At 37.6% G+C, this 25,288-nt stretch overlaps 1 protein-coding gene across 1 annotated transcript; it reads right to left on the bottom strand.

Moving 5' to 3' along the window:
- Positions 1-12,730: 12,730 nt before the first annotated feature.
- Positions 12,731-17,827, bottom strand: LOC139742708 (uncharacterized; the record flags this gene model as incomplete). Its single annotated transcript, XM_071653234.1, has 5 exons — positions 12,731-12,891; positions 13,582-14,281; positions 15,602-15,858; positions 16,777-16,873; positions 17,680-17,827. Coding segments are annotated over 5 exons (1,363 nt in total), but the record flags the coding sequence as incomplete, so codon positions are not given.
- Between the last annotated feature and the right edge of the window lie 7,461 nt (positions 17,828-25,288).

Raw genomic sequence — 25,288 nt, 5'->3', positions numbered from 1 at the left:
TCCGCTCGCCCACGAAGAATTTATACAGTGTTTTTCCTAAATATTGTACATGTTATATGTTGTTCTATAATTTGTCTCGTATATATATTACATGAATCTTTTGCAAACGTTTGAACCTTATTTCAACACATGTATACTTTGTACTATGTTTTTTTGATTTTCGATGATTTGAAATAAACTATGATTGAATTGAATTGAATTGAATAATGTTCCCGTAGAATACGTCAATTTTTGTTTTGTTTGTTTCTGTTTCCAACTTTCTTTCTCCACTCTCGAAGATGGAAGAAAATGCAGCCGTTGACAATAGCCAAAAGCCTACCCATTTTCTTTGTTTTACTTTGATCTGTTTTTTTTTTAACCATGTTTATTTAGGTGATGTTATGACAACCCTGTTTTGGTGTTGATTTTTACATTCACCGCCGACCTGACAGGCGCCAGTCATTTCTCATTAGCACTTCATGAGCGCGTGAAGTTGCTAAGAAGTTTCTCTGTGTAATGCCATCAGTACGTGTAACTTTATTAGTAAAGTTCATCAAAGTGTTTGCAATTTTTTTCTTTTTGCCTCCGGATGGCGTCAAGATATCTCAAAGTAGAACTCCACTTTTTGTTCAGCGCGGCTGTAGTTTTGTGGACAAGACCATGCAACATCATAATTTCAATTGATAGTTCGATTTGCACCATGTTCTCCTTGTCCACGACAGTAAGCACGATATAAACCCTGCTACCAAACACCCTTGCATGGAATATGTCACCCTAGATTACATGGAAATGTTATTTCTCTTGGCCTCCCAATCACCTACACATAGGGTCTACCTATCAGAATTGTGTAAATTGCCGTGGTAACTAGGATGACGTTATAAACATAGTTTTAACGTGCTGTGATCATGAAACGGTGCCCTGTATCTGACTGATCAACAACTTTTACTTATTGTTGTATTCAACATTATGGTCGTGAACTATGTTTAGATCCCTTACCCTAAACTTACGGCTGGGGGGGGGGGGGGTGTGAATCCCCCCCCCCCACACACACACACATTTTCTACAGCCCCCCCCCCCCCCCACAGTCGTCATGTGCCATTACTCTGACTATAGGTGGGCTATTGACGTTTCAATAAAAATTAATTTCTATAATTTTGCATTCATTTCTGTTTTTATTTTTTTCTCCAAAACAAACGCATGGAGTACATCCATTAAGCTCCTTGGTTTCGTTTTTCGTTCAGTTTTGTGGTATGGTGCTCTGAAATGAAATATAAAGTCACTAAAATGGTTACCTCAATACCAAAAAAGGACAGTCATGCAGTCAAATGAGTGGCTCAAGTCCCCTCGAGCTGGCAATTTTTTAAATTTCCCTACACACATCAAAATCAACAAATCAATTAACCATCCATCAAAGTAATGAAAGACTACAATAGGCACTAGATTACACATAAATCACTGACTAACCAATTGCTGGCATCTATAGAATGGGTTATACCTGGGTTATGCCTGGCATTTTAAACTCACTTGTTTAAAGCCTCAATTTGACTATTCATTACATGTATTTGATATTTGTATGTCCTTTATCTCCTTCACTTTCTCTTCCTTCCGCGCCTAGAGCACTCTGCAGAGTGGATTTGGCGCTATATAAATCATATCAATTATCAATTATCATTCAGAATTTGACTTTTTGATGTCTTTTGATATATATATATATATATATATATATCAAAAGACATCAAAGACGTGCTTTTGGTGATGGTGCCTTCGCTTGTTCCATCTTTACACACAAAAAGGTAAATTTTTCAGGGTCTGCTTGTGTGTGCCATGCCAGACTTGTTTCTTGAGCGATTTTTTTTTCAAATTTGGTATGTAAGTTTATCATAATAATCAAGTACAGATACCTATACCTATTGGTTATGCTGCTCCCACTGTTCCACCTTTTACAGGGTCAAAGGTTACCATCAGGTCAAAGTTTGCCCCCCAAAAAGGCTTATTTATTCAATAACTTCGAGTAATTGTTACTTCACAGAGGTCATTCTAAGTATTACTATTCTACATGTAGGATGGAGAGGACACAACCGTGTGTGATGACAACGCCCTCAGTGTTCCCACCTGGATGCCATGTCACATTTCTCGTATGCAGTAGGCTGCGTGCACATAAAAGTATACTATTCGGGTATTCGGGCTCGTTTTTCGAGGACACGCGAATACCTTGAATCGAACGATAGGATTTCCTCACACCGGTTCACATAAGAGGGCACTATTCGAAAGTACCGAATAGCTGCGAAAAGTATAGCAAAGTGGGAATCGAGCTTGTTCGATTTTCTTGCAGCGCATACCGTCTCTCGTTTATGAAATAATGACAATTTTGGTCTGGATTTGCCCTTTAGCAAAAAAAAAAAAAGCATGTAGACTGACATACTGATGCAGTTTAGAAATTGTTAGTAAGATTTGCTGCGATGTAGGAGGAAGAAATCCTCACTACATGGGATGGTGAGTTGACGGTGCGGGTGATGGTGTATTCGGTGCTCGAATAGCGAATACCGAATACGAATACCGAGTACTTCTATGTGAACGCAGCCTTATGATCTATCAACCACATTTCTTGTCGGATTTCATTCAAAGTTGAATTGAAAACAGCGGTGATATTTCCAACCCTCAAAAGACCTCATTTAGATAAGAACATGTTAAACAATTATCGACCAATTTCAAACCTGCCATTTGTTAGCAAAGTTATGGAACGTGTTTCCTTTTCACGCCTACGAGACTACTTGCAGGAGAATGATTTTCTTGATAGCCACCAATCAGCGTATCGCCCTGATCATAGTGTAGAGACATTACTTACTGACCTAACTGATCAATGTTTGAGACAAATGGATGCCGGGAATATCAATGCTGTTGTTTTACTTGATATGTCGGCAGCTTTTGATATTGTTGACCATTCCATTCTCACCCAGACTCTCAGATCTGTTGGTGTCACAGGACTTGCATTAGAGTGGTTTCAATCTTACCTTGCCAGCCGTTCACAATATGTTAAGATCAATGACAGTAACTCTGATCCGGCTGCACTTACTTGCGGAGTCCCGCAAGGGTCTGTAGGTGGACCACTTCTATTCTCACTATATCTTTCAAGGATTAGACACATTTTTGAAAGACACGACATTCAGTATCACTGTTATGCAGATGATATACAAATATTTGTATCCTTTTCACCAACCAGGACTGAACTCACTGAAGCTGTAAAACGATTGGAATTATGTATTGATGATGTTAAGGCATGGATGGAAAGAAATGGTCTCAAATTTAATGACAGTAAGTCAGAATTTATTCTGATAGGATCCAAACAGATGTTGTCTAAGGTAAATTCTGATACATGTTTTGTTAGAATCGGCAATAGTAATATCAAGCCTTCGAACAAAGTTCGTAATCTTGGTGTTGTTTATGATGCAAATCTGACATTCAAAGACCACATTTCATATGTATCCCAATCTGTAAGATTTCATTTGCGTAACCTGGGCTCAATTCGGAGATATTTAACTAGATCAGCAGCAGAAAAACTGATGCATGCTCTTATTTCGTCTCGTCTAGATTTCTGCAATTCTCTGTTTTGCAGTCTTCCACAAAAAGAACTCAGTAAACTGCAACGTCTTCAGAATTGTGCCGCTAGATTACTTACTTTCAAGAAGAAAACTGTGCATACTACCCCAATACTTCGGTCCCTACACTGGCTTCCTGTAGAAAAACGTATTAACTTCAAGATTCTTCTTCTTGTTTACCGTACATTGCGCAAATTTGCCCCTGTCTACCTTCAAAATACTCTTCATCTTCACCAACCACCACGTAATCTACGTTCATCAAACTCGCTAAAATTACAGGTACCTCGAATCAAGCATAATTGGGGGGATCGGGCTTTTTCATATATGGGCCCAAAACTATGGAATGGCCTACCAAAATCTCTTAGAGAAGCATCTTCCATTGATAGTTTCAAAAAGAATCTCAAGACGTATATTTTTAATTTGAATTGACAATATTGTATGCCTGTATGTAATGTATGTGTACGTATATATTGTTTGTTGGTTTATTGTATTATTATTTTCTGTGATACTGTTGTAACATGACACAATATGTACTCTGTTCTATAGCGCCTTGAGTATCTTTTTTAGGTAGAAATGTGCGCTCTACAAGAGTCTCACTATTATTATTATTAAAGTTGCTGTGGAGGTCTGTGGGGATTATTATAGGTAACAAAAGGTCTCATTGGCAGCGCCCTCATTGTTCCCACTTTTAAAGGATGCCATGTCACATTTTTATATTGCTACACCAGCGGCAGCCTCATTTCTCGTCGGATTTTATTCAAAGGGGGGGGGGGGTGTTTCACAAAGAATTTAAGTCGATCTTAAACCTTAAGATCAACTTAAAATTATGGTAGTCTGTGTGTGACTTCAATATTCTAACCTTCATACAAGAATGTTTATTTTTGAGATTCTTCATTCAAGCATTACTCAACAAAATTGAAGTAAGGGACAGACATTTTTTTTTGTAAATTTTGATAACAATTTAATGGATCCTGAAAACATTAGATAAGATTAAAACGAGAAGCCAACGGCCTAACATGATTTTAAGTAGATCTTAACTTTTAAGAATGACTTAAATTCTTCGTGAAACACTCCAGACTTATAAAGGAGGTGTATGGATAGTCATTCTATTAGACGGTTTATGTACATGTAGGAAACAATATCAGTTTGTGGAGATGGTGCCCTCAGTGCTCCGACTTTGGTGCCATGTCACATTTCTTGTGTGTGCTCTATCAGCCACAGTATCTTATTCAAACGTGTTGTTAATGGACAAGTTCACCTTCATAAATAGACATGTGGATTGAGTGAATGCAGCAATATTAGCCAAGCACATCAGTGAGAGTTTGAGGAAAATCAGACAAATCGTTCAAAAGTTATGAAGTTTTGAAGTTTCTGCTCAGTTACTGCTGGACGAGATAACTGCTTCAGCTTGTGATGTCACATGTGTAGAACGTTAAAGAAAATTCAACATCTTTTAACTTGTCTAGCATAATAAAAGAACACTTGACTAGCCTCTTTCAGAAGCCAGGGGGAATAATATTAGGCCTACTCTTAACATACGTCAGTGACAAGTCAAGGAAATATGCACTTTAAAAAAAAAAATAATTTTGTGAAATTCTTTGTATAAATTATATTTCCCTTATATCGTTCTATGCATGTTACATCATACACTGTGGTAGTCTTCTCACTCTGTAGTGACTGTGCAGACATTAAAAATACTCAAAACTTTTGAACAGTTTCCCAAAACTTTCACTGATGTGTTGTACCAATTATATTGTTGCAGTTACTCAGTCCACGTGTATATCAAGGTGGACTTGTCCTGTAAGGTTTATGGGGAGTTATTCTAGTTTTGCCATGACAGCCTATAGGCCTAGGCCTAATGATCCAGATGAGATCTGTATTCAAAATACTGTGAAGTATTATTAATGTTGATCGATTGTTTGGACGCCCAAGGTGGCGCAATTTCGAGATTGAGATATCTTAGTATAATACTGTAAAACGAGGAATTTCGCGAGCGCCAAAATTCGCGAAATTAAAATGCACGTGAAAGCTTTTGTCTACACTACACGCATTGAATGCCAGTAGCAATTCGCAAAAATTTCATGCCACGAAAAAGGCTGTCGGCTCCAATTCGCGAAAATTTCATGCCGCGAATATATCATGTTTTACAGTATACTGGTATCATCCTCTCTCATTAGTCATCACATTGTGAAAGGGATGGCCATGTGCATTCCATGTACACAATTCCAGTTTTGCCCTGAATTTTACATTCTTATATTAAACTGTGAATCAGAAACCATATTATTGTACTTCAAGCCAATACAATGGGAAGATCACAGCTCTCAATCTCTCCTTCTCTCTCTCTCTATCTCTATCTTTCTCTCAGTCTATCTATCTATTCATCTCTCTCTGTCTTCTAGGGGTCAAATATTTCCAGCTTTCTGATCCGATAGATACAAAGTTAAAAGACTGACTAATGTCACTACCCATAAAAGACAAACAGGTACATGGAATACATCACACAGTTTCTAATAAAAATACTTTATTTCATGATTGAGATTCACACGAAATATTATTTGTATTTGAAAGGGCACTGTATACCTATACTGTTTTAAAATGTATGACTACTGCTGGCATTTGATAAGCCATGGTCACATTTGAGATGATTCATTGTTAAAACTCAATATCAACCCATTCCATACTGGATTCTGAAATCCCCATAGACGTAATACATAAGCCACCAGGTTCCCGTAGGAAATGGGTTAAAGCTCTCGAATAACCTCCAACATGTGTGTGTGTGTGTGTGTGTGTGTGTGTGTGTGCATGTCAAAATCTCAAAAAAAAAAGTGTGTGTGTGTGTGTGTATGTGTGTGTGACTTTTTGTGTGTTTTGTTGCTGTTGTTGATGTTGTTGTTGTTGTTGTTTTACTGTTTGGTAAACTACATAGATGAAGCTTAGGCTGGTTTCCATAGAGCAGTCTGAAAGATCCACATCTCAATATTTGAAAAATCCCTCCCAAAGAAGGGTAAGCTCATGCCCTTCGCCACAAATCATGAAAAATGCATGTGCAGTTGTAGTGTATATTGGGAAATCATCCGTCAAGCAAATTCATTTGCAAAATGCACACATGAAAGAAAATTTTTGGCAGGTTGACTATGACTTGTTGTCTAGTGTTTGTTTGCATTTTGTTTAGTTTTTTTTTTTTGCACATGGTTTCAGAGTAAACATGGACAGTAACAGTAGACAAAATGAATGTCTTACCACTTAGCAACGTTACATGCATGTCCACAAGTGTCCACTTCAATAATTACCAATTTTGTTACACAAAATTTGTTATGTTTTAAGGTTTGCTGTTCCCAATCATTGGTGTCTATTCAAAGGCAGTTGAGTCTGAAAAGGCACCTTAGCTAAATAAGACCGAAATGATGGAAATGCTTATGATTATACAATTGTCATTGTCCAAATATCTGAATGTACTTATCAAGATGCACATAATATCAGGTGTTAGCAGGGTCATCCCACAAGACCGACACCCACGAGTCATACAGCCCATGAGTTCGACACTAGGTAAAAACAGCCCACAAGGTCGACAGATACAACACAGGGCTTAATGTGTCGGTCTCGTGGGCTTTGTTAGCTTAGTGTCGAACTCATGGGTTGTATGACAGGTGGGCGTTGGTCTTGTGACGTGCACCCGTGGCAGCAGTGGTGATGGGGTCAAAGAAAAACCTCCGTTATGAGTCTGTGTGCAGTAAGTAGGTCCACAGTCTCATCAAGGAGGTACTTGGTATCACATACAATCTCCGCTGGCTGTGCCAGAAAAATGATTCTGCTATCTTCTCTTCAAATGATTTTTAACTATCCAATCCTATCCACAGTATGAATGTGACCTACATAGAAACAATTCAGATAATTATATTTGATCACTGAAATAACATCTAAAATACTGAGCACTTTGCTTCTAATGATGGGTAATCATAAGTACCCTGTCTGTAGTTTGCTCGTTTAATTTCACTGGAATTCTACTTCACTTTCACTATGGCATAATATAAGGCATACATTTTCTTTTCTTTTTTTCAAGGATCTCACACCTCTCAATACAATCATGTCAGGATGATATATTGCAAATTTGTACATTGCATTGGAACAAAATATACATATATGTTTACATAGGTTTGTTGGTTACAACGGCTAGGAAAGCATCCCGTGCATATGATCATTCTACAGAATAATATGATTCTTTGATGCGAATATAAATACAATAATAACACACCCAGCTCAAAGCCTGACTAACAAACATTAATGTAGCACTAAACAAGTGCATATGAAAGGGACAAAAATTACAAGGCACATTAGGCCAGTGATTTGTAGTCACGTTGGTGGAATCTTTGACAACTCAATACTGGTATTAAATAGACAATCACTGCAGAAAATAATGTCAATGTACGGCTTATTCATGGAGCTTTCACAAAGACTGAAAATCCCAACAATAAGAATATGTTCAATACGTCACAACAATGTATTTCACATTTTCAATATGCAGCAATGGCTTGGAGATATCTCACATGCAAACAGATAACAATGGTGAGGGTATAAAATACCTCTCTTTACTATTCGGTGGACCTGATGACATTATGGCAACAGACCTGCCCTTATTTGATAGAGGCAAATAGAGACATTGTTGAGAAAGCCGAGTATACAGCGAGTTTGGTTCAGGGTCATCCATTACTTGGTCTACTCCCATTTCGTCCCATAGCCATTTAGTCTCAACCCACATGGTCTAATCCCGTTTCATCTACAACCAGTTCATCTAATAACCATTTAGTCCAATTGCCACTTAGTCTCATCACCAGATGGTCTACTTCCAGATTGGCTATGCCCATTTCATCTACTACCCACAATTTCTGAGACCAAAAGGGGGAAAATCCCAAGGAGACAAAATTGTAATTAGACCATCTGGTTATTAGACAAATTGATAATTAGCCGAACTGGGCATTAAACTAAGTGAGGATTAGGCCAAACAGGCATTAGTCGAAATTGACAGTGTACCAAATGAGTTTAGCCGTAGTGGTGCTAGACGAACTGGGAAGTAGACCATCTGATAGTAGACCAAGTGGCAATAAACTGTGGTTCAGGACCTTGCCCTTGTGCCCCCTGTGGCATTCCTTGCAGAAAGTAGGAGATGGGGATGGGAGGCAATGTCCCCTCGGTAATCCTCAATTACAGAGGGACTCATACCTTTCAGAATTGTCATGATATTGTTATGTGTGATTCTGTTCAATTAAATATAGCTGACATAGAAAAAGCAAAATGATATTGTAGTGAGCAAATCCCAACTAGCATCAAAATTAAATCTTTTAATTTTCACATGTGCACAGTAGAAACTGTAGCAAGTTCCTTTCATATGTCCAAAGCTACAAGAGCTTGAAGAGCTCCAAACTAAAATTGTGGATCAAATTGTTGTTGTTGTTCTGTCAGATGAATACACATACTCCCATCTACTTCCACTACACATACTCACATCTACTTCCACTACTGTCATCACATTCACATGTCTGCTATCTGGATTAAAACATGAAATAAAAAAAAGTTATACAAAATTTCATTATTCTTCGTCTTATGATAGATATTGCTTCACATGAAAATATGCTATATTTTGCATCTGTCTAGTTAGTACTGATGTTGATTGATATAAGTAGAAATGCTTTGTTATCTCTTTGATAAAATATATGCTTAAACAACAAAAATGTCATGTTAAAAATCATAAATTCAGTGTGCAGAATTATGTGGTGAGCATAAATCAGTCATTCATTTCACTGTGTGACAGATATGCAGCTCAGCAATATGTAGAATATATTCCTAATTTTCAATCACATGTACAAAGAGGATTGTAAAACAAATTTTGAAATAGGTTGGCCACAAAATGAGCTACATCATGTCTACAAACGTACCAGCCACCAATGGTAGATACTCATATAGACATACACAATCCAAGGGAACAAAATCTGTTTGAATTCAAACCACTTCCATTATGTACCCTTTGCCATTTGTGGCCCATTGCCATGAAAGTCTGATAGAGTCACTGAGCACTGATTTTCTGATTCCGAAATATTTACATTCTCCTGATTTGTTGGTTTTCTAATCACACACTATTACCTGGTATCACTTGATAATACTTCCATAAACTTTCTCTAGAAATTTAAAATTAGTTGGACCACAGAATTTACATACTTTTGAGAAAATCAGCTTTCACTTTTAGATATAGTCACCTGTGCTAGAAATTAGGTATAATACGTTGACTGAAATGCCACAGCAATTTATCTATTCATTTTTTTGTGTGTGAAACCAAACTATTTTTCCAAATTAAAATATTCCAGGACTCCAACAAACTGTGAGAAAAGGCAGTGATGATGTAAAACTTTTATGTTTTATGATAAACACAGATCAATTTTTCTTTTCATCCAAATCATCAACTTTGGTGTTTTCTTCGCCCAAACATTTGTGGCTTCATCAGAGTACCATGGTAATGGGTTGTATTTGAACATGTTAACACCACACACATGACATATTTCTAACCATACATTTTATCTTGTGCACTTATTGACAATAAATCCTGGAAGCAGAATTTCTGATTTGACTTTGACTTTTCCATTCTTGACCATAAAAGACAGCCTATGTCAAAAACTTACATCTGAGAAACAGAGCATGTTACATGCAGTGAAAAACATACAGATCTTAAGGAGCACTCACATAAAATATCAACAGAGAACATGAAAGACTACAGCACATTATTGCAAGACTACCTGGTACATGATACTAGCTGTGTAAAGACACATTTCATGTGCCACTACACATTCAACATCCCACACCACCTTCATCACAAATTGTGCTCCATTATACTGTGCATGGTTATTATTTATACTCCACTTGGAAACATATATCACAAACCCTAGGCAAGTTTTGTGCTACACTAATATAGAAATATATGAGAGCAAGACAGAGAAAGATAGAGAGATAGAGACAGACAGACAGACAGAGAGAGAGACACAGACACAGACAACAAAAATCTTAAAGCCTCTTTAGTGAGCTGAAAAATGTCTCCACATAAAATCTTATCACATATGCAGAAGTCTTTGGCTTTCATTTATTCTCCTAGCTATATACATGAAAAAGAAGAAATACATTTCAATCACAATCACATTATTAGAGCTTGTCAAATTGCTTATCATACACCAAATGTGATGGTTTTGTTTCAATTCACTCCCTGTTATGTAAACAAACAAAAACTATGGCTGGATCCAAATATGTTATCTGACACAACCATATTTGTATGAGATTGTCTTAGGGGTCCATTTCTTGACCAATTCATTGTATCCAAAAAGAGCAAAATAAATACTCTAATATTATATTCAAAAGGCTTCATTTCTGAAAAAAAAAAGAATCAAATTCCCAAAGTGCACTGGGGTCTGGCATCCTTAAAACTAACTAAAAAAAAATTATTGAAATTTTGTACCAGCCTGATTCCTTTTTACCTACAGCAGCATGAAAATATATAAACTCCAACCAAAACATGACACTCTACATTGATAATATACAAAAACACTATAAATAAAAGAACAGTTATCCATACTTCCACCCCCTAAAAAAGAATGAGAAACAAAATTTGTTGGCAATGAAAAAAGTTATTAACATATCTTCTGCTGAAAGAACATTCACCCACCACTCTGGTATACTCAAGCAAATTCAAGTAACAAAACAATTTAAAACAGGCATATTAAAACATTTGTTACAATCATAACAAAATGATAATAACGATTCTGAATGTCAGAGCAGACCAATACTAGATGAACATTACGCTTGGATTAATGACTGGAGAATATGTGTTCATCTGTGGTTTCCTTGTTTCCTGGGAGACTGTAAATACTACTTAAGTACATGATGTCATACCTTGTTTTACAGTATGTCCCAACAAAAATTACAATCAAATGTTCACATTGATAACACCCAATATTATTAAACTGTCTAAATGCTCTTTCAGGGTCTTAAACTATAACATCTTAGCTCTATTTTGCAGAAAACCCCAATCAATTTGGTGAAGCGGTCACAGAGAAATGTGGAATGTTGTAAAGTATGTGGTGAGTCTGATTCTTCCAAGTTTAGCACTTTGTTGCTTTTGTTGGTGAAAACGATAGACAGAACTTGGAGGGAAGAGATTCTTGACATCTACAAAATTCCTCATTTCTCTTTGACCACTAAAGCAAATCGAATGGGGTTTTCTGTAAGATGTGGGCAATGAGTTACAGTTTCATACCCTGAATTTGTACTTGGATTGATTTACTATTTTTTAAAGATATCATTGCGGAGGGTCCCATTGTAGTTTTTTTGGGGACATACGGTACAATCTTGAAAATATGCAATAACGCACAGCACTAATCCCTTCAGTTTCTAATTACAATCACTATCTGTGTGTTCTGTCAGGCGGTAGTCTCTCAGTGGATAAACTCTTGATTACAACCAATGTCCCAGATGGGAATACCTTAGCCAGAAGGATGAGAGTAAAAGACAGAGAGAATATGTTTCAAAAGCTGCAATCTGTATCATTACCATCATTCACTGGAACACTAACAAGTCCAACATATTAATATAGAGGAGGACAGTATGTCTTTCTGGATGTCATCGTGAAATTTTTTATCCCTTTTCCTCCTGACTGATTCAGCCATTCTCTTTTCTTTGCTTCTGACATAGAAACACTATTTGAAGAATGCATGATCCGCTGGACCTGTGGCGTCAAACCTCATGATGAAGTCTCCAATGCCGCACTACTAACAATAAATTGGAAATTTGGAAATGACTACAGTTCTACGCAACAGGCAACTCAGATGCTAGGAGCATGTAGAATGTGCCACAATGTGTAAAGACAGTCTTGAGTATGCCAATTCCCAGCTCCAGAGGATGTAGGAAACCAAGCAAGACTTTGCCTGAATGTGTTAGGGTCGGCATCGACCTGCTGGACAGGGTCATGTGGAGGGTGGGTGTTAGATATTCTAGCCGCCTGCTGCCTATCCCAGAACCTGGAACATCCGCAGCAAAGAACTAAGATCATGATCAAATTCAAGTCAAGTCTAGCCAAGTTCAGGCACTTTGGCTAGTTAATTGTCCGCTGGCCGGGACATCAATCATCTCTGCTGGACAGTGGGGAAGGCCCAGGCATAGATGGGGACGTAGTTGTAAGTGTCTGGATCCTGGTCCTCCCCATCCTCAAAGTCATCTCCTCTGTCTCCTCCACTCCGCCCATCAGAGCCACCAAAGATGCACTCTGCATACGCATGAACACAATCTGTACATGCAGAGAGAGAGAGAAAAAAAAATGGTGTAACAACAACAACAACAGCAAAGAAATTGGCAAATTACATTAACTAGACTTTATTTCATGGCTACACCAGGGCCCCGTTTAATAAAAGATGTTAGGATGGCAACTCTCGCTGGAACGCATGGCAACTTCCCGCAGCAACAGCCAATCAGGAAGCTGCATTCTTGCCGTAATCATGACAATTGCCATTCCAGCAAGAGTTGCTATCATATCAACTTTTTATGAAATGGGGTCCAGCACTCTGAATGAAGACAAAAAAAAAAAATAGGATAATAAATTACTACAAATTGTGTCATCCATGGATTCCACACCATTTCCACGCATGGGAGTATTTCCTAGTTTATTTCTCATGCAGAATAAAAGAGATGACTCTAAAATGGCAAACTGTAATGTGGGGGTTATCTCAGCAGAAGCTACAAGGAAACATTCACAGCATTGCAGCACAACATGAATCTAGTACCCCTTCTAGTCAAGACAATTTTGAGTACTCACAATCGTGATTTGACAATGTTCAGTGGACCTCAATTACAATATAAGGAGTGAAGAAAAGAGGTACTGAACACTGTGTTACTCATTTCACAAGCGTACTACCCTTGGCAATTGAAATGCAGCAGCAATATCTCGAGTTGAAAGACTACATAAAATGAGAGCACTCACTGTCACCACTTGTGGATGTATCTTGGAATACATGAAGGTTGGGGTTGATAACAGGTGGAGGAGGCGAAGATGATGGGGGTGTGGGCGGGGCCGCTGCCATGTCCCTGGTACTGGGAAGCTTGGTGGGAGCAGTCCTCACCGGCTTCAGTTGGACCTTATTCTGCTCCAGCTTGGGAAGCACCAGAGGTCTCCCATTGGGTGCCGTCGAGGCTGACGATGGTGACGATCGACCGGCAGTGGGCGTGGTCGGTCTGGGAGCGGTAGCATGGGACCTCGGCTTGGGGGCGCATGGACTCGGCGGTCTCATGGCGGGACAAGGGCTGATTCTGCTGTCGGAGGGCGACCTGCTGAACTCGGGGAGGTCAGGAGCATTTCTCAGTGGCACTGTGGAGGTGGTAGTCTTTGGTGGGTTGCCCATGAAAGTGCCTGACCCAGACTCATATTCCGGTAGAGGAGGTGCACTAGGTAAACTTGGCGGGGAGGGTCCCCCAGGATACTTTGGGGGTGGATCAAGTAACTCCATCCCCATTGAGGGAGCAAATCCTCCAGGCCATTCCATAGGGGATGGGAGGTCCACTGTGAAACCAGAATTCGGGAGAGGTTGTTGGGGCGGTGGTGGCTCTCGGTAAGGTATCGTTCCAACTGTGAAGGGAGCATCAAATACCACCTTCTCCTTGCTCATAGTGAGGCCAACAGTGAACTACATATGGATATAGCAAGAAAGATAAATGACAACAAATTCAACTTCGCCAGTTCTTACATGCAAAGATTGACAAAAATATGCATTCATGATAACTTAATGTACAAAAAAAATCATTGCTATTCATGAAGTTCAATCTGTCTGTGGACAATCAATGCTGTTTCTGTACATTAAATCTATCAAGCATCAGTCTCTACTTCACCTGTGATAGTTAAAGGATAGGCTTGGTTATTGAAAACCTCATTCTTTTTTTCAATATACAAGACAAAATGAAGAGAGACATCAAATAGTCTAGAAATCACATGGAGATCTATACATTGACAATATTACTCCAGACATTGCATTTGTCATTTGCCAAGGAAACAATTTTATTGTTTCTATAGCCACGGTTGTTCTTTTTTTTAATCTTAACTTGAACCACCTTCTGCTGTTTTATTTAATTTTCACTATCCACACTATTAACACTGTATTAAATTCTGTGAATTCAATTTGAGAAACACAAGGGCTTTCATTATATAAAACTGGCAAAATTTTAAAGAGTACACCAATTCTTTTCCTACAATTATAATCATAATTTGGACATAGAAACAAATATCTCATTATCTGCAGTTGTGCTTAATTCATTTGAAAGGCAAAACATAGTTTCATATGCCTGCAGAAACTGTTAAATTGTACTCTTAGAATGGACACATATGCACAAGAAATGTGTGAAATAACACTGCAATAACACAATTTCAGTTACGCAACAATGAAAATGTGCAATATTAGCCAGAAAGGTACGCCAAACAATATTGAAATCTCGGAGCACACCTAATTGTGGTTGCTACATGATGTTTTATATTCAGTTACCGATCGATAACAATATATCGGGCCATAGCAGTTTTTATCACGTCAGATGAAGAGTGAATTGCATGTAGCAGCTTGTTAGCTGCAAGTGATTCAATACTACAGCTAGGGCACAATTTGATCATCACATACTCATAAATTCTACCAACCCAGTGCTGAACAGAGAGGGTGCTTTAGGAGCAAAAATTTTGTACTAACAAGATTGAAATCATCTCACACTTTAAATCTCAAAATAATCCAAACCAACTCATTATCCTGGCTAACCATATCAGCAAGGCAGGTATTCTTGAGTAATTGGCAGAGACCCTTTAGATGTATTTGCAAGCAAATTCCAAATTGTGGGAAACAGAATTTGAGCCCTTCTGAGAACTATGCTATAGATTTAAAACACGTGATGTCAGAACTCCATGACACAGCTGAAACAAAAACAAAACAAAACAAAAACAAAATGGGATGATGGAACTTCAACCTCACCTGTAGTTTGTAACTAACAGTGATGATCTTGCACGAGATAATGGAGGGTGCTATGGGAGGAAGCTGGATGTAGTAATTGTTTGCACAATGGCGCTGGTTCTTTGGCAGCACACCCAGGTCCATGGTGTTAATCTGCTGATTGTCGGTGAACGTTTTGCCCTTGATTCGATACGCTGTCTCCTGTATCAGAGCCATCTGTGACTGGATCGCCCTCTTGGTGCCATTCTGGATCTCGAGATTCACCGGTATCGTCTCTCCTGTCAGGTAGTTATGAAAAACGAAGGAGAGCAGTTATATAGCCCCATTCATACTCGCATTCTAATTTCAAAATAAACAGGCATCTTTCAGTGTGTGTGTGTGTGTGTGTGTGTGTGTGTGTGTGAGTGTCTGTGTGCTTAAAGAGACAAAATATTGTATCATAAAATGTAAATGCTGATATATTTGTTAATTCCAGCATGAACAAACTTCAACAGTCATCAATGTACTTACTCACAGTATTAGCTTAGCTCTATCCGTTCTGAAGATTTCTAAAGATTCCTTAATGGGGGGGGGGGGGGGGGGGGGGGGCGAGGGTAGCCCATTTTTTTAAAAAAAAAAGAGAGAGATCCTATTCCCCTAGGGACACAACCTGCCAAGTGTGGTGAAAATCCATCATGGGGTTTTCCTTTCAAGAAGAAGATGAAAATGTACAACTTAGGCCCAAATTTGGAACATGAGTTAATACAAGTTAGCATGCATTTGCACGGCATTCGGTAGGTCCTTTAACCCACTGGCTCAAATTCATGAAGGTGGTACAATTGAAACCATGGTTTAAACCATGGACAATTTGTGTGGTGCGCCAAGTGTCGCACGGCCTATTTCGTTACGAAATCAGTCATTGATCACTTCGTAACGAAATGACAACATTTCGTCGATGAAATGATAATTTCGTTAACAAAATAAACATTTCATCAACGAAATAGGCCATGCGACACTTGGCGCTCTATAGAAATTGTCCACGGTTTAAACCATGGTTTCAATTGTACCACCTTCGTGAATTCAGGCCATTGGGGACGAGTCCCAAGTATAGCATACTCAAGCAAGTGTATGTGGGATATGCGTGTTGTAGTAAAATCAGCCAGTCCTCCACAGGTTTAATGGGTGCTAGTCCCAAACAGGTGGGATCAGCTACATACCTGGACAGTAGCCCTTTCTGTCAAGAGTCACACTGGCCTGGAAAGATTTGCGACACAAACATCCAATGTGGTGCTCCCTGCTTTCATTCACAGGAACCTATAAGAAAACACAGACAGAATGATGAGAACTTAATGGAAGAATTTTGATAATCAGAGCTGTTGACAGATATAGATTTCACTGATATTGGTGACTCTTGTTTCTTTAGAGGAAAAAGCATGACAATGCAAATGTCAACAGCTGCTGATGTCATTAATAACACAAATACCTGTAATGATAAAACTGCAACAACCCCCGGTAATGATGATGATGATGATGATAATAATAATAATAACAATAATAATAATAATAATAATAATAATAATAATAATAATAATAATAATAATAATAATAATAATAATAATAATACTAATAATAATAATAATAATAATAATAATAATAATAATACTAATAGTAATCATAATAATAATGATAATAATAATAATAATAATAATAATAATAATAATAATAATAATAACAATACTAATAATAATATTAATCTCACTACCTCTACACTGATATTGACTAATACTGTTACTACTACTACTACTACTTCTACTTCTACTACTACTACTACTACTACTGCCACTACTTCTATACTACTACTACTATTGCTACTACTACTTCTACTTTTACTACTACTAGCACTACTATTACTACCACTACAACTAGTACTACACATTTCTATTAATATTAATGGAAACAAACAGAAAAAGAAGAGGAATAGAAACAAGAAAAAAAAACAGAGATACACAAAATCAATCTCTAGTATATATAACAGGGCTATGTTGTTGTTCTGAATGTCAGCAAAGACTTCTAGGTCCTATACATTCTTCTCAAGTGGGTGTAAAGCTACATGTACAAACCAAGAGCTCAGGTTGGTTGATGTCAACATGTTCGATGATGGTGAATCCCTGCAGCGTTCTCCTCTTCGACTTGAACCAGGTTCTGACGATGACAGCCTCAAGCCAGTAGCGTATCCTGGCATGCTTGGACTCAAAAGATGTTGGAAGACTGAAAGAGAACAAAGAAAAACTGCATGACTACTGGAGGCTGATGAAACACTGTCTGACTGGCAGTAAGTCAAAAAAAAAACAATTACAATTGGACTTTTGCATTGATAACACCTAATATGATTAAACCGTTGAAATGCTACTTTCAGGTCTTAAAATATGACATCTTAGCTCCATTTTGCAGAAAACCCCATTCAGTTTGGTTAAGCAGTCACAGAGAAATGTGGATCGTTGTAAAGCATGTCATGGGTCTGGTTCTTCCAAGTTTAGCACTTGGATGCCCTTAGAACTGCATAGTAATGTGTGAACACAATGGACAGAACTTGAAGGGAAGGGATTCCTGACATGCTCTACAAAAATCCTCAATTCTCTTTGACCACTGAAGCAAACTGAATAGGGTTTATTCCTGTAACATGTGGGTAGTAAGTTATAGTTTCATACACTGAAATTGTATTTGGAATGATTCACTATTTTTAAAGTTATCATTGTGGAGGGTCCCATTGTATTTCTTTTTTTTTTTTGGGGGGGGGGCATACGGTATATATCTTTCAGAAGAACTTAAGATTTATACTTCTATATCAAAGAGGGCACATTTATTTATTTTTTTTGGGGGGGGGGATTCACATATGTTTTCATGATCCCATTTAGGTTCGAAGGACAGAGAAAAAAGAAGACATAATCATGCTTCAGTTTAAAATTTTGCTGAATAACAGTCTTCAAATGATCATATTTTCAACAAATCTTTGATATGGGATTTTTAAACATTCAATAAAGAGTACAGATGAAAAAGAAGTTCTTTTTCACAAGAATACACAGAGTACACTTTTATCTGGGGTTGATGATATGTGACCATGCATCACAAAACGAACAAAAAGTCGCACCCCTTGATTTCACGTAAGGACTCAAAAAGGTGAAACGGGTCAACCAAGTCAATGTTTCGTTTTTCATATTCTATTAAAGAGATATCCTTCTTCTACATTATTCTTAAGTTTGGGATCATAAAATGCATGGGAAAATGGATTTTCAGCAGTTTTTCTGCGACCCTTTTTTGTAGAGAAGTGAGATCAGGTATGTCTTAGAGGCCCCTTTTCATTTCTTGATAATTTTTTGCACACTCTTCACTTTCAAGTCTGATAACTTTTGAAGGGATAACACTACCGGTACTGCTTTGAAAGTTGGCATAAATCATGGACAGAATAGGTTGATATAACATGCTCAATTTCAATTTAATCTGATAATCTCTTCATTGCTATTGCTCCAGTGGTTTACATCCTGTTGTTTGTCCTATTCATCGCACAGCTAGCACGGTTTGGTAAAGATTAAGCGCTTGAATAGACAGATAGACAGTGTACTTCAGAGCCTTTTTTCTTGGTTCAAACTTTTTACAGATTGTGCGCTTTCTTTCCATTATTTAGATAAGTTAGGAGAGTCCATTTGAATTGAGTTAAACATCATTTTAAAGGTTAGAGTCTGCTCTTTCAGAATCTGTCCTTAACTAAAAATCCATGTCTGGCGACTTTTTGTTTGTTTTGTGGTGCAGGGTCACATATGAAAAATTGGAATGCATAAACTGATATATATGCCATTTTCTAAGTTTTTACAGGTCATCATCAAACAGAGAAAAATCAAATCTTTTAAAAATACTGCACTTGCTACATAACAAGAAATATTTTTGAAGATATATGTAAATTGTGTGAATTATCACAAACATTTTTAATTCATTCGTTTTTCAGCAATTTCAAATCTCAAATATCTCATGTTGATGAAAATGGATATATGTATGCTTTTACATTTAAACTCTCCATTAAAGTGTTTTTTTTCTCGGAAATTCAGTGACTTTCTTGTGCTTTCTTGGGGAACAAGCCCTGCAATATACCTGAAGAATCTTACGTGGGCATCAATTTTTGCTGTTGTTTTGCAGAAAAAAAAAATAGTGAAGAAACATTTCAATGACTGGTGAACGAACACCTGCACCTTGATCAAACATGACGCAGCTTGCATTATAAACACACTTGTGTCTTGTGAAATTCAGTTTATTATCAACTATTTGTCTCTGTACCACCTTGCAATGCACAAGAGCAAACAGTACAGTCTCTGTATGTCTGGATGTACAAAAGACTTTAGTTAAAGAGGCCCCAAATAAAAATTTTTGCACCTTTCAGTCTCTGACGTAAAGGCATAGGGAACATACTCAAGAAACCCGCAGAAATATCTGCCTGACATTTATATTCTCTCAGTTACAGCAGGGAGGTTTTCTCTCACCTCCCTGGTTAAAGGTCCTGTTTACCTTTGGGAACAGTGATTCAAAAAACTTTCAAGATATGGCATTTAATGCATAGACTTCTATGTGTAGGTCTGTTGTACCACAAAACATCTTATCATATAACATAATTTTTCACGATAAAGACAAAATATAAGGAGATATCTTTATTTTTCTCAACAAACTGTAACTGTAGACGGTTTAGTCTGGAAACAGTTTTATAATAACTATTGTTCATATTTTGTATATCAAACAATACTTAACATCCATTTTACCAATTCAATTTTTTACAGTGGTTGTTTCTGTCCCTAACCCACATTTTAGAACTATTTTAAAGCACTACTGCTGGATTTTTGTTTCATCTGCAAATGGTAAATTATGACATGTGTTCGTCATCCCCAACACGTCACATAAATATACTATGGAAGTGCATACACAATGTTATGAGCCCATATCTGCCGGACAACCACTAGATTACTGTAGTACAGGTTCTAAGAAAGACTCTTCCATTAGACACTCCAATATTAAACTCTCACATGTTCACATAATTTCATGCTATTTTAACTTGTTAGTGTTAGTGTCATCAATCATCTAAACTACAGGTATCACATTGGGATATCTACTGCTTTACAATTATGGACAGCATCCACTTTTGAAAAACTATAAATTCGCAGAATACAACCAAATGAGGTGTTAAAAATCCCTCACAGTGATAAATTAGGCAGTTTTAAAAGCGTTTTGTATAGCACGATCAATCAATAGCTGAGAAAATTTTAAGACACATATCAAATTTACATTTAATGTGTCTCCATAATGCTACTACTCAATATATCTATTGCATTAGTATATGGACCACATGCACTCTGTGCTCCAGCCAATTTAACATACCATAAAATGCAACTTGGTCACTTGATACAGACAAAGTAACACTACCAATATAGTTCAACAACATTCAAGCTGCATATTTGAAACATCATGTAAGACATGGTACTGTTACATCTCCCACATGATATGATCACCCATGAGATATTCATCACACCATAGTACAACACAGGCAATCAGCGTAAGAGCTTCAATACAATGACTGGCCGGACGCCTGCTCATTGTCATACTAGGCACAAAGGGAACCTATTACAAACACCTTAAAGGACAAGTCCACCTTCATATACATAAGGATTGAGAGAATGCAGCAATATTAGTAGAACACATCAGTGAAAGTTTGAGGAAAATTGGACAATCCGTTCAAAAGTTACGAATATTTTAAGTATCTGCGCAGTCACTGCTGGAAGAGAAGACTACTACAGTGTATGATGTCACATGCGTACAACTACATAAGGAAAATAAAAAGAGAATTTCACAAAACTTTACTTTTTGAATAAAGTGCACATTTCTTCGACTTGCTACTGACGTATGTTAAGGGAAATATTATTCCCCCTGCCTTGTGAAAGAGAGAAGTCAAGTGTTCTTTTGTTATGCAAGAAAAATGGAAATATGTTGAATTTTCTTTATTCTTTCTTTACATCGTTGTACTCATGTGACATCACAAGCTATAGTAGTCTTTTCATCCAGCCGTGACTGAGCAGAAACTTCAAAAAACATAACTTTTGAACGGATTGTCCGATTTTGCTCAAACTCTCACTGATGTGTTCAACTAATATTGCTGCAATCACTCAACCCACATGTCTATGAAGGTGAACTTGTCCTTTAATGACACAGTGGAATCAAGGATTGAGTTTGCATCTACTGCACTGTCAAGTCGGTGTTTCGACGTTTGGATAAATTGCTGAGCATACATGTATTAATCATTGCGAGCACCATACACCTTTCAACGTTGCATGTTATCGCTATCACTTCCATAAAAGGTTTTCAACGCTTGTGCTTTTATTATCATTGCTGCATCCGTGTTTTTGCTATATGTGTATCATACGCCTCAAAACACAGTAATTGGTCCCATCAACCTCCTTATCACTACCTTCAATCTCTATCAACTTCCAACTAATCGTCCTTGACTGAAAAATAACCTGTGCAAATTGTGTCACCAGTTGGTGCAGTATTTACACCCTATGCAAACATGGCCATTAAAATTTCCTCTTTTGTCCAACATATTGGACAAAGCACTTGTCTATATGGTTCTAACTATGCGGTTCTGGTATAGAAAGAGAAAATAGGTCCATTTTAATCTTTAAAATTATGAGTATTTGAATTAAATGGAGCCAAATATTTTTCTATGTCTTATGAGATTTATCATCTTCCATTTTTGCCCATACATGTACTTCTAAATTTGTAGTTTGTTACAAAGCTTTGTAATGTATACCAGCAGGCCTACTATGTTTCCATAAACAAGAGGGAGAGGGAGAGAGAGGAAGAAAGAGAGAATACATTACATTGTATGTGACTGGCTTTTGACTCTGTCAAACTTCACATCACCATTTTACTTGAAAGCAATATCCTTGGCTAAACAATAGTCTGTGTTGTGTGAAACAGGAGAATGGTTTTTTTTTTCTGGAATGATTTTCAAATCTCAAGTCTGGGGTGGCATATAAGAATGGGGTGAGATTTTGTTAAGACTTCAGCTAGAATCACAAAGGAAATTTACCTGCAAATATGATAATGGCAGGTTCTCCGCTCCCCTTCCTTTTGTAGTCAAAATTCTGACATTCTGTTTCTAGAAATGGTTTATTTGTATAGTCATATGAAAGGGTTCCACTTGGTGCTCCATACAACAGTGAGGAAATTTTGCTGTTGTGTGTTGTTATTTTTTTTCTGAAGCCAAGTAGAAAGCTACAGGTGTAGACCTGATATAAATTTACTAGTTCCTCATCATGCAATGAGCATTCCCGAAGATGAGTAGTACTGTGTAAAACCACAAACATTCGCAGCATGAAACTCTATCAAGTTGGAGCCGACGGCCTTTTCACTGCATAAAACTGAATTCACAAATTGCCAGCTGCATTCGGAATTTGCATTGTGTCAAAAAGAACTTTTGCATGAATTTTACTTTCATGAATAGTGGCTCCGTGCAAAATTTTCCAGTTCCATGCAAACAAAATACTGTAAAACAAAGAATGTTCACAAAATGTTCACGAAATGTTCGCGAAATTGAAATGAATGCGAAATTTCATGTCTACGCTATATGCATAAATGCCAGTGGCAATTAGCAAAAATGTCATGCCACGAAAAAGGCCGTCCGCTCCAATTCACGAAATTTTCGTGTTGTGAATATAAAATGTTTTACAGTATGCATTTAACTTGTGCAGCATTTTTCAGGTTTAAATCACACCATCATGGGCAGAAATCATGTCATTTTAAAGCCAGCAAAAACAACAACAAAATCTCAAACAACTACAGACAATAAATACACACTACTATTCTTATGACACAGAAACTCACACCAACACTATTGCAGTATTAACAGATCACTGCTGATGGACTCAGACTTTAATAGACTTGTCACTGATGATTGATCATTACTGACCACAGAATGACTGACACACCAGCTGACTGCCTCATATCAAGTGTCATCTGCTTGCAATATTAGCAAATTAAAGGTAATTTGAATTTGACTTTAATAACTGGAGTACAATCAAACCAACGGAATGGGAGACGTTTTAAGCAAATTGGACATGGATTTACCCGTTGAGGACAGACTGATTTTGCTACAACACGCATTTCCCATAGACACCTGCCCGAGTATACTCGTGACTCGTCCTCAACAGGTTTAAGGAAAGATAAGAATTACAGTCATACAGAGTTTCACTGAGTAATGATTTCTGTATCAAACACATAATATATTAATCTAATGCATGTCAAATAGGTTGTGATGTCATCACCCCATAACTCCCCCATTCACTTGTTTAAAAAGAAAGGCTGTTCTTGTGGTCGGTTATTCAGTGACTGTACCCTCTCCAATCTAAAAGTCGATAATGTGTTGAAAAAAAAAAATTTCCACACATTGGTAGTCAAGGATACTTTTTGTTTTCTCTTCTCAAACAAAGAGTATCTAGTGAAGATGTAGGCGTGTGTCAATAAGAGACTTGGAGAGAGGAATATCATCAATGGATCTAGCTTGCATATTTATGTGGTTGCATTTGATATAAGACAGCTTGTTGAGAACTCCAAATCTTCCTCATCTAATGTCTTCATCTGATGGTAGAGGGGTCAAGGTCAATGGTAGTCCCCCTACCCCTCCCCCCTATTTTTTTTTTTTGGGGGGGGGGGGGCTGTGGAAGGGGGTTGTCAAGGTCAAGTCCGCTCATGTGGTAATAATCTATGGATAGAACCGTTGGAAATTCGCAGGGGTTTTCTGATTTATTTTTCCATTTTCTTGATGTTGTCATGTTGTGCTTTTTTTTTGTGCGGGGGGGGGGGGGGGGGGGGGGGGGGGGGGGGGCGGCGGGCAGGTGGACAGGTCAAAAAGAATGCAGCTGCCAAGGCCCCCCCCCCCCCCCCTTCCATGGACCCTGGAACATGTGTTGGAATATATAAGTTCCTGTTTCTTTTTCAAACTTGCATATTTTTTTCTTTATATTTCTGTTTGATCTTGATCACATTTAATGTATTTAACCAGTTACTTAACCATGACAAGGCAATAATTCCCAGAGCATAATTCCTCCAATAACCAAAAAAAAAAACAAACAAAAAAAACAAACAAAACAAAACAAAACAAAACCTAGTACTAAAATGCACAACAAAGCATGTTGCAGCATTTCATACACTAAAAGATGCTCCATGATATCATGCCTGAAAATGTGTTTTTGTTCTGTATGACTAATCTCGCATTCTAGGTCCGTCTCCTGTCCCTGTGGTGAAGTAATACGATCGACTAACCTGAGTCATGTGACTCGTATTGATATATTTCTGTCATCCCCTCCTCCGACACTGAAACTGCTTTTAAGGAATGAATCCCTGCCCGTTGCAAACAATCACTCAACATCACCATATAACTTACACTGAGCCAGACTGATATTGAATACACATACACAAACCCACACACACATACACACACACACACACACACACACATGCACATAAAATTTTAACTTTCACTAGTGCACAAGATCAAAATTTGTGGGGATATGTGCATTCAACCACTTAGAACAGATTGTGCACATTTTTCTTGAAATATAGTGTATTTATTGAGAAAAAAAAAATGAATTCATTCCAGGCACAATAATTGGCTTTGGACTAGGTCCAAATGTCAAA

Source organism: Diadema antillarum, unplaced genomic scaffold, assembly GCF_040938485.1.
Source record: "Diadema antillarum isolate AM-2024a unplaced genomic scaffold, OU_Dant_1.0 seq00001016_RagTag, whole genome shotgun sequence".
Classification (NCBI taxonomy): Eukaryota; Metazoa; Echinodermata; class Echinoidea; order Diadematoida; family Diadematidae; genus Diadema; species Diadema antillarum.
The sequence above is the reverse complement of the archived record's forward strand: the minus strand, read 5'-3'. Positions and strand labels throughout refer to the sequence as shown.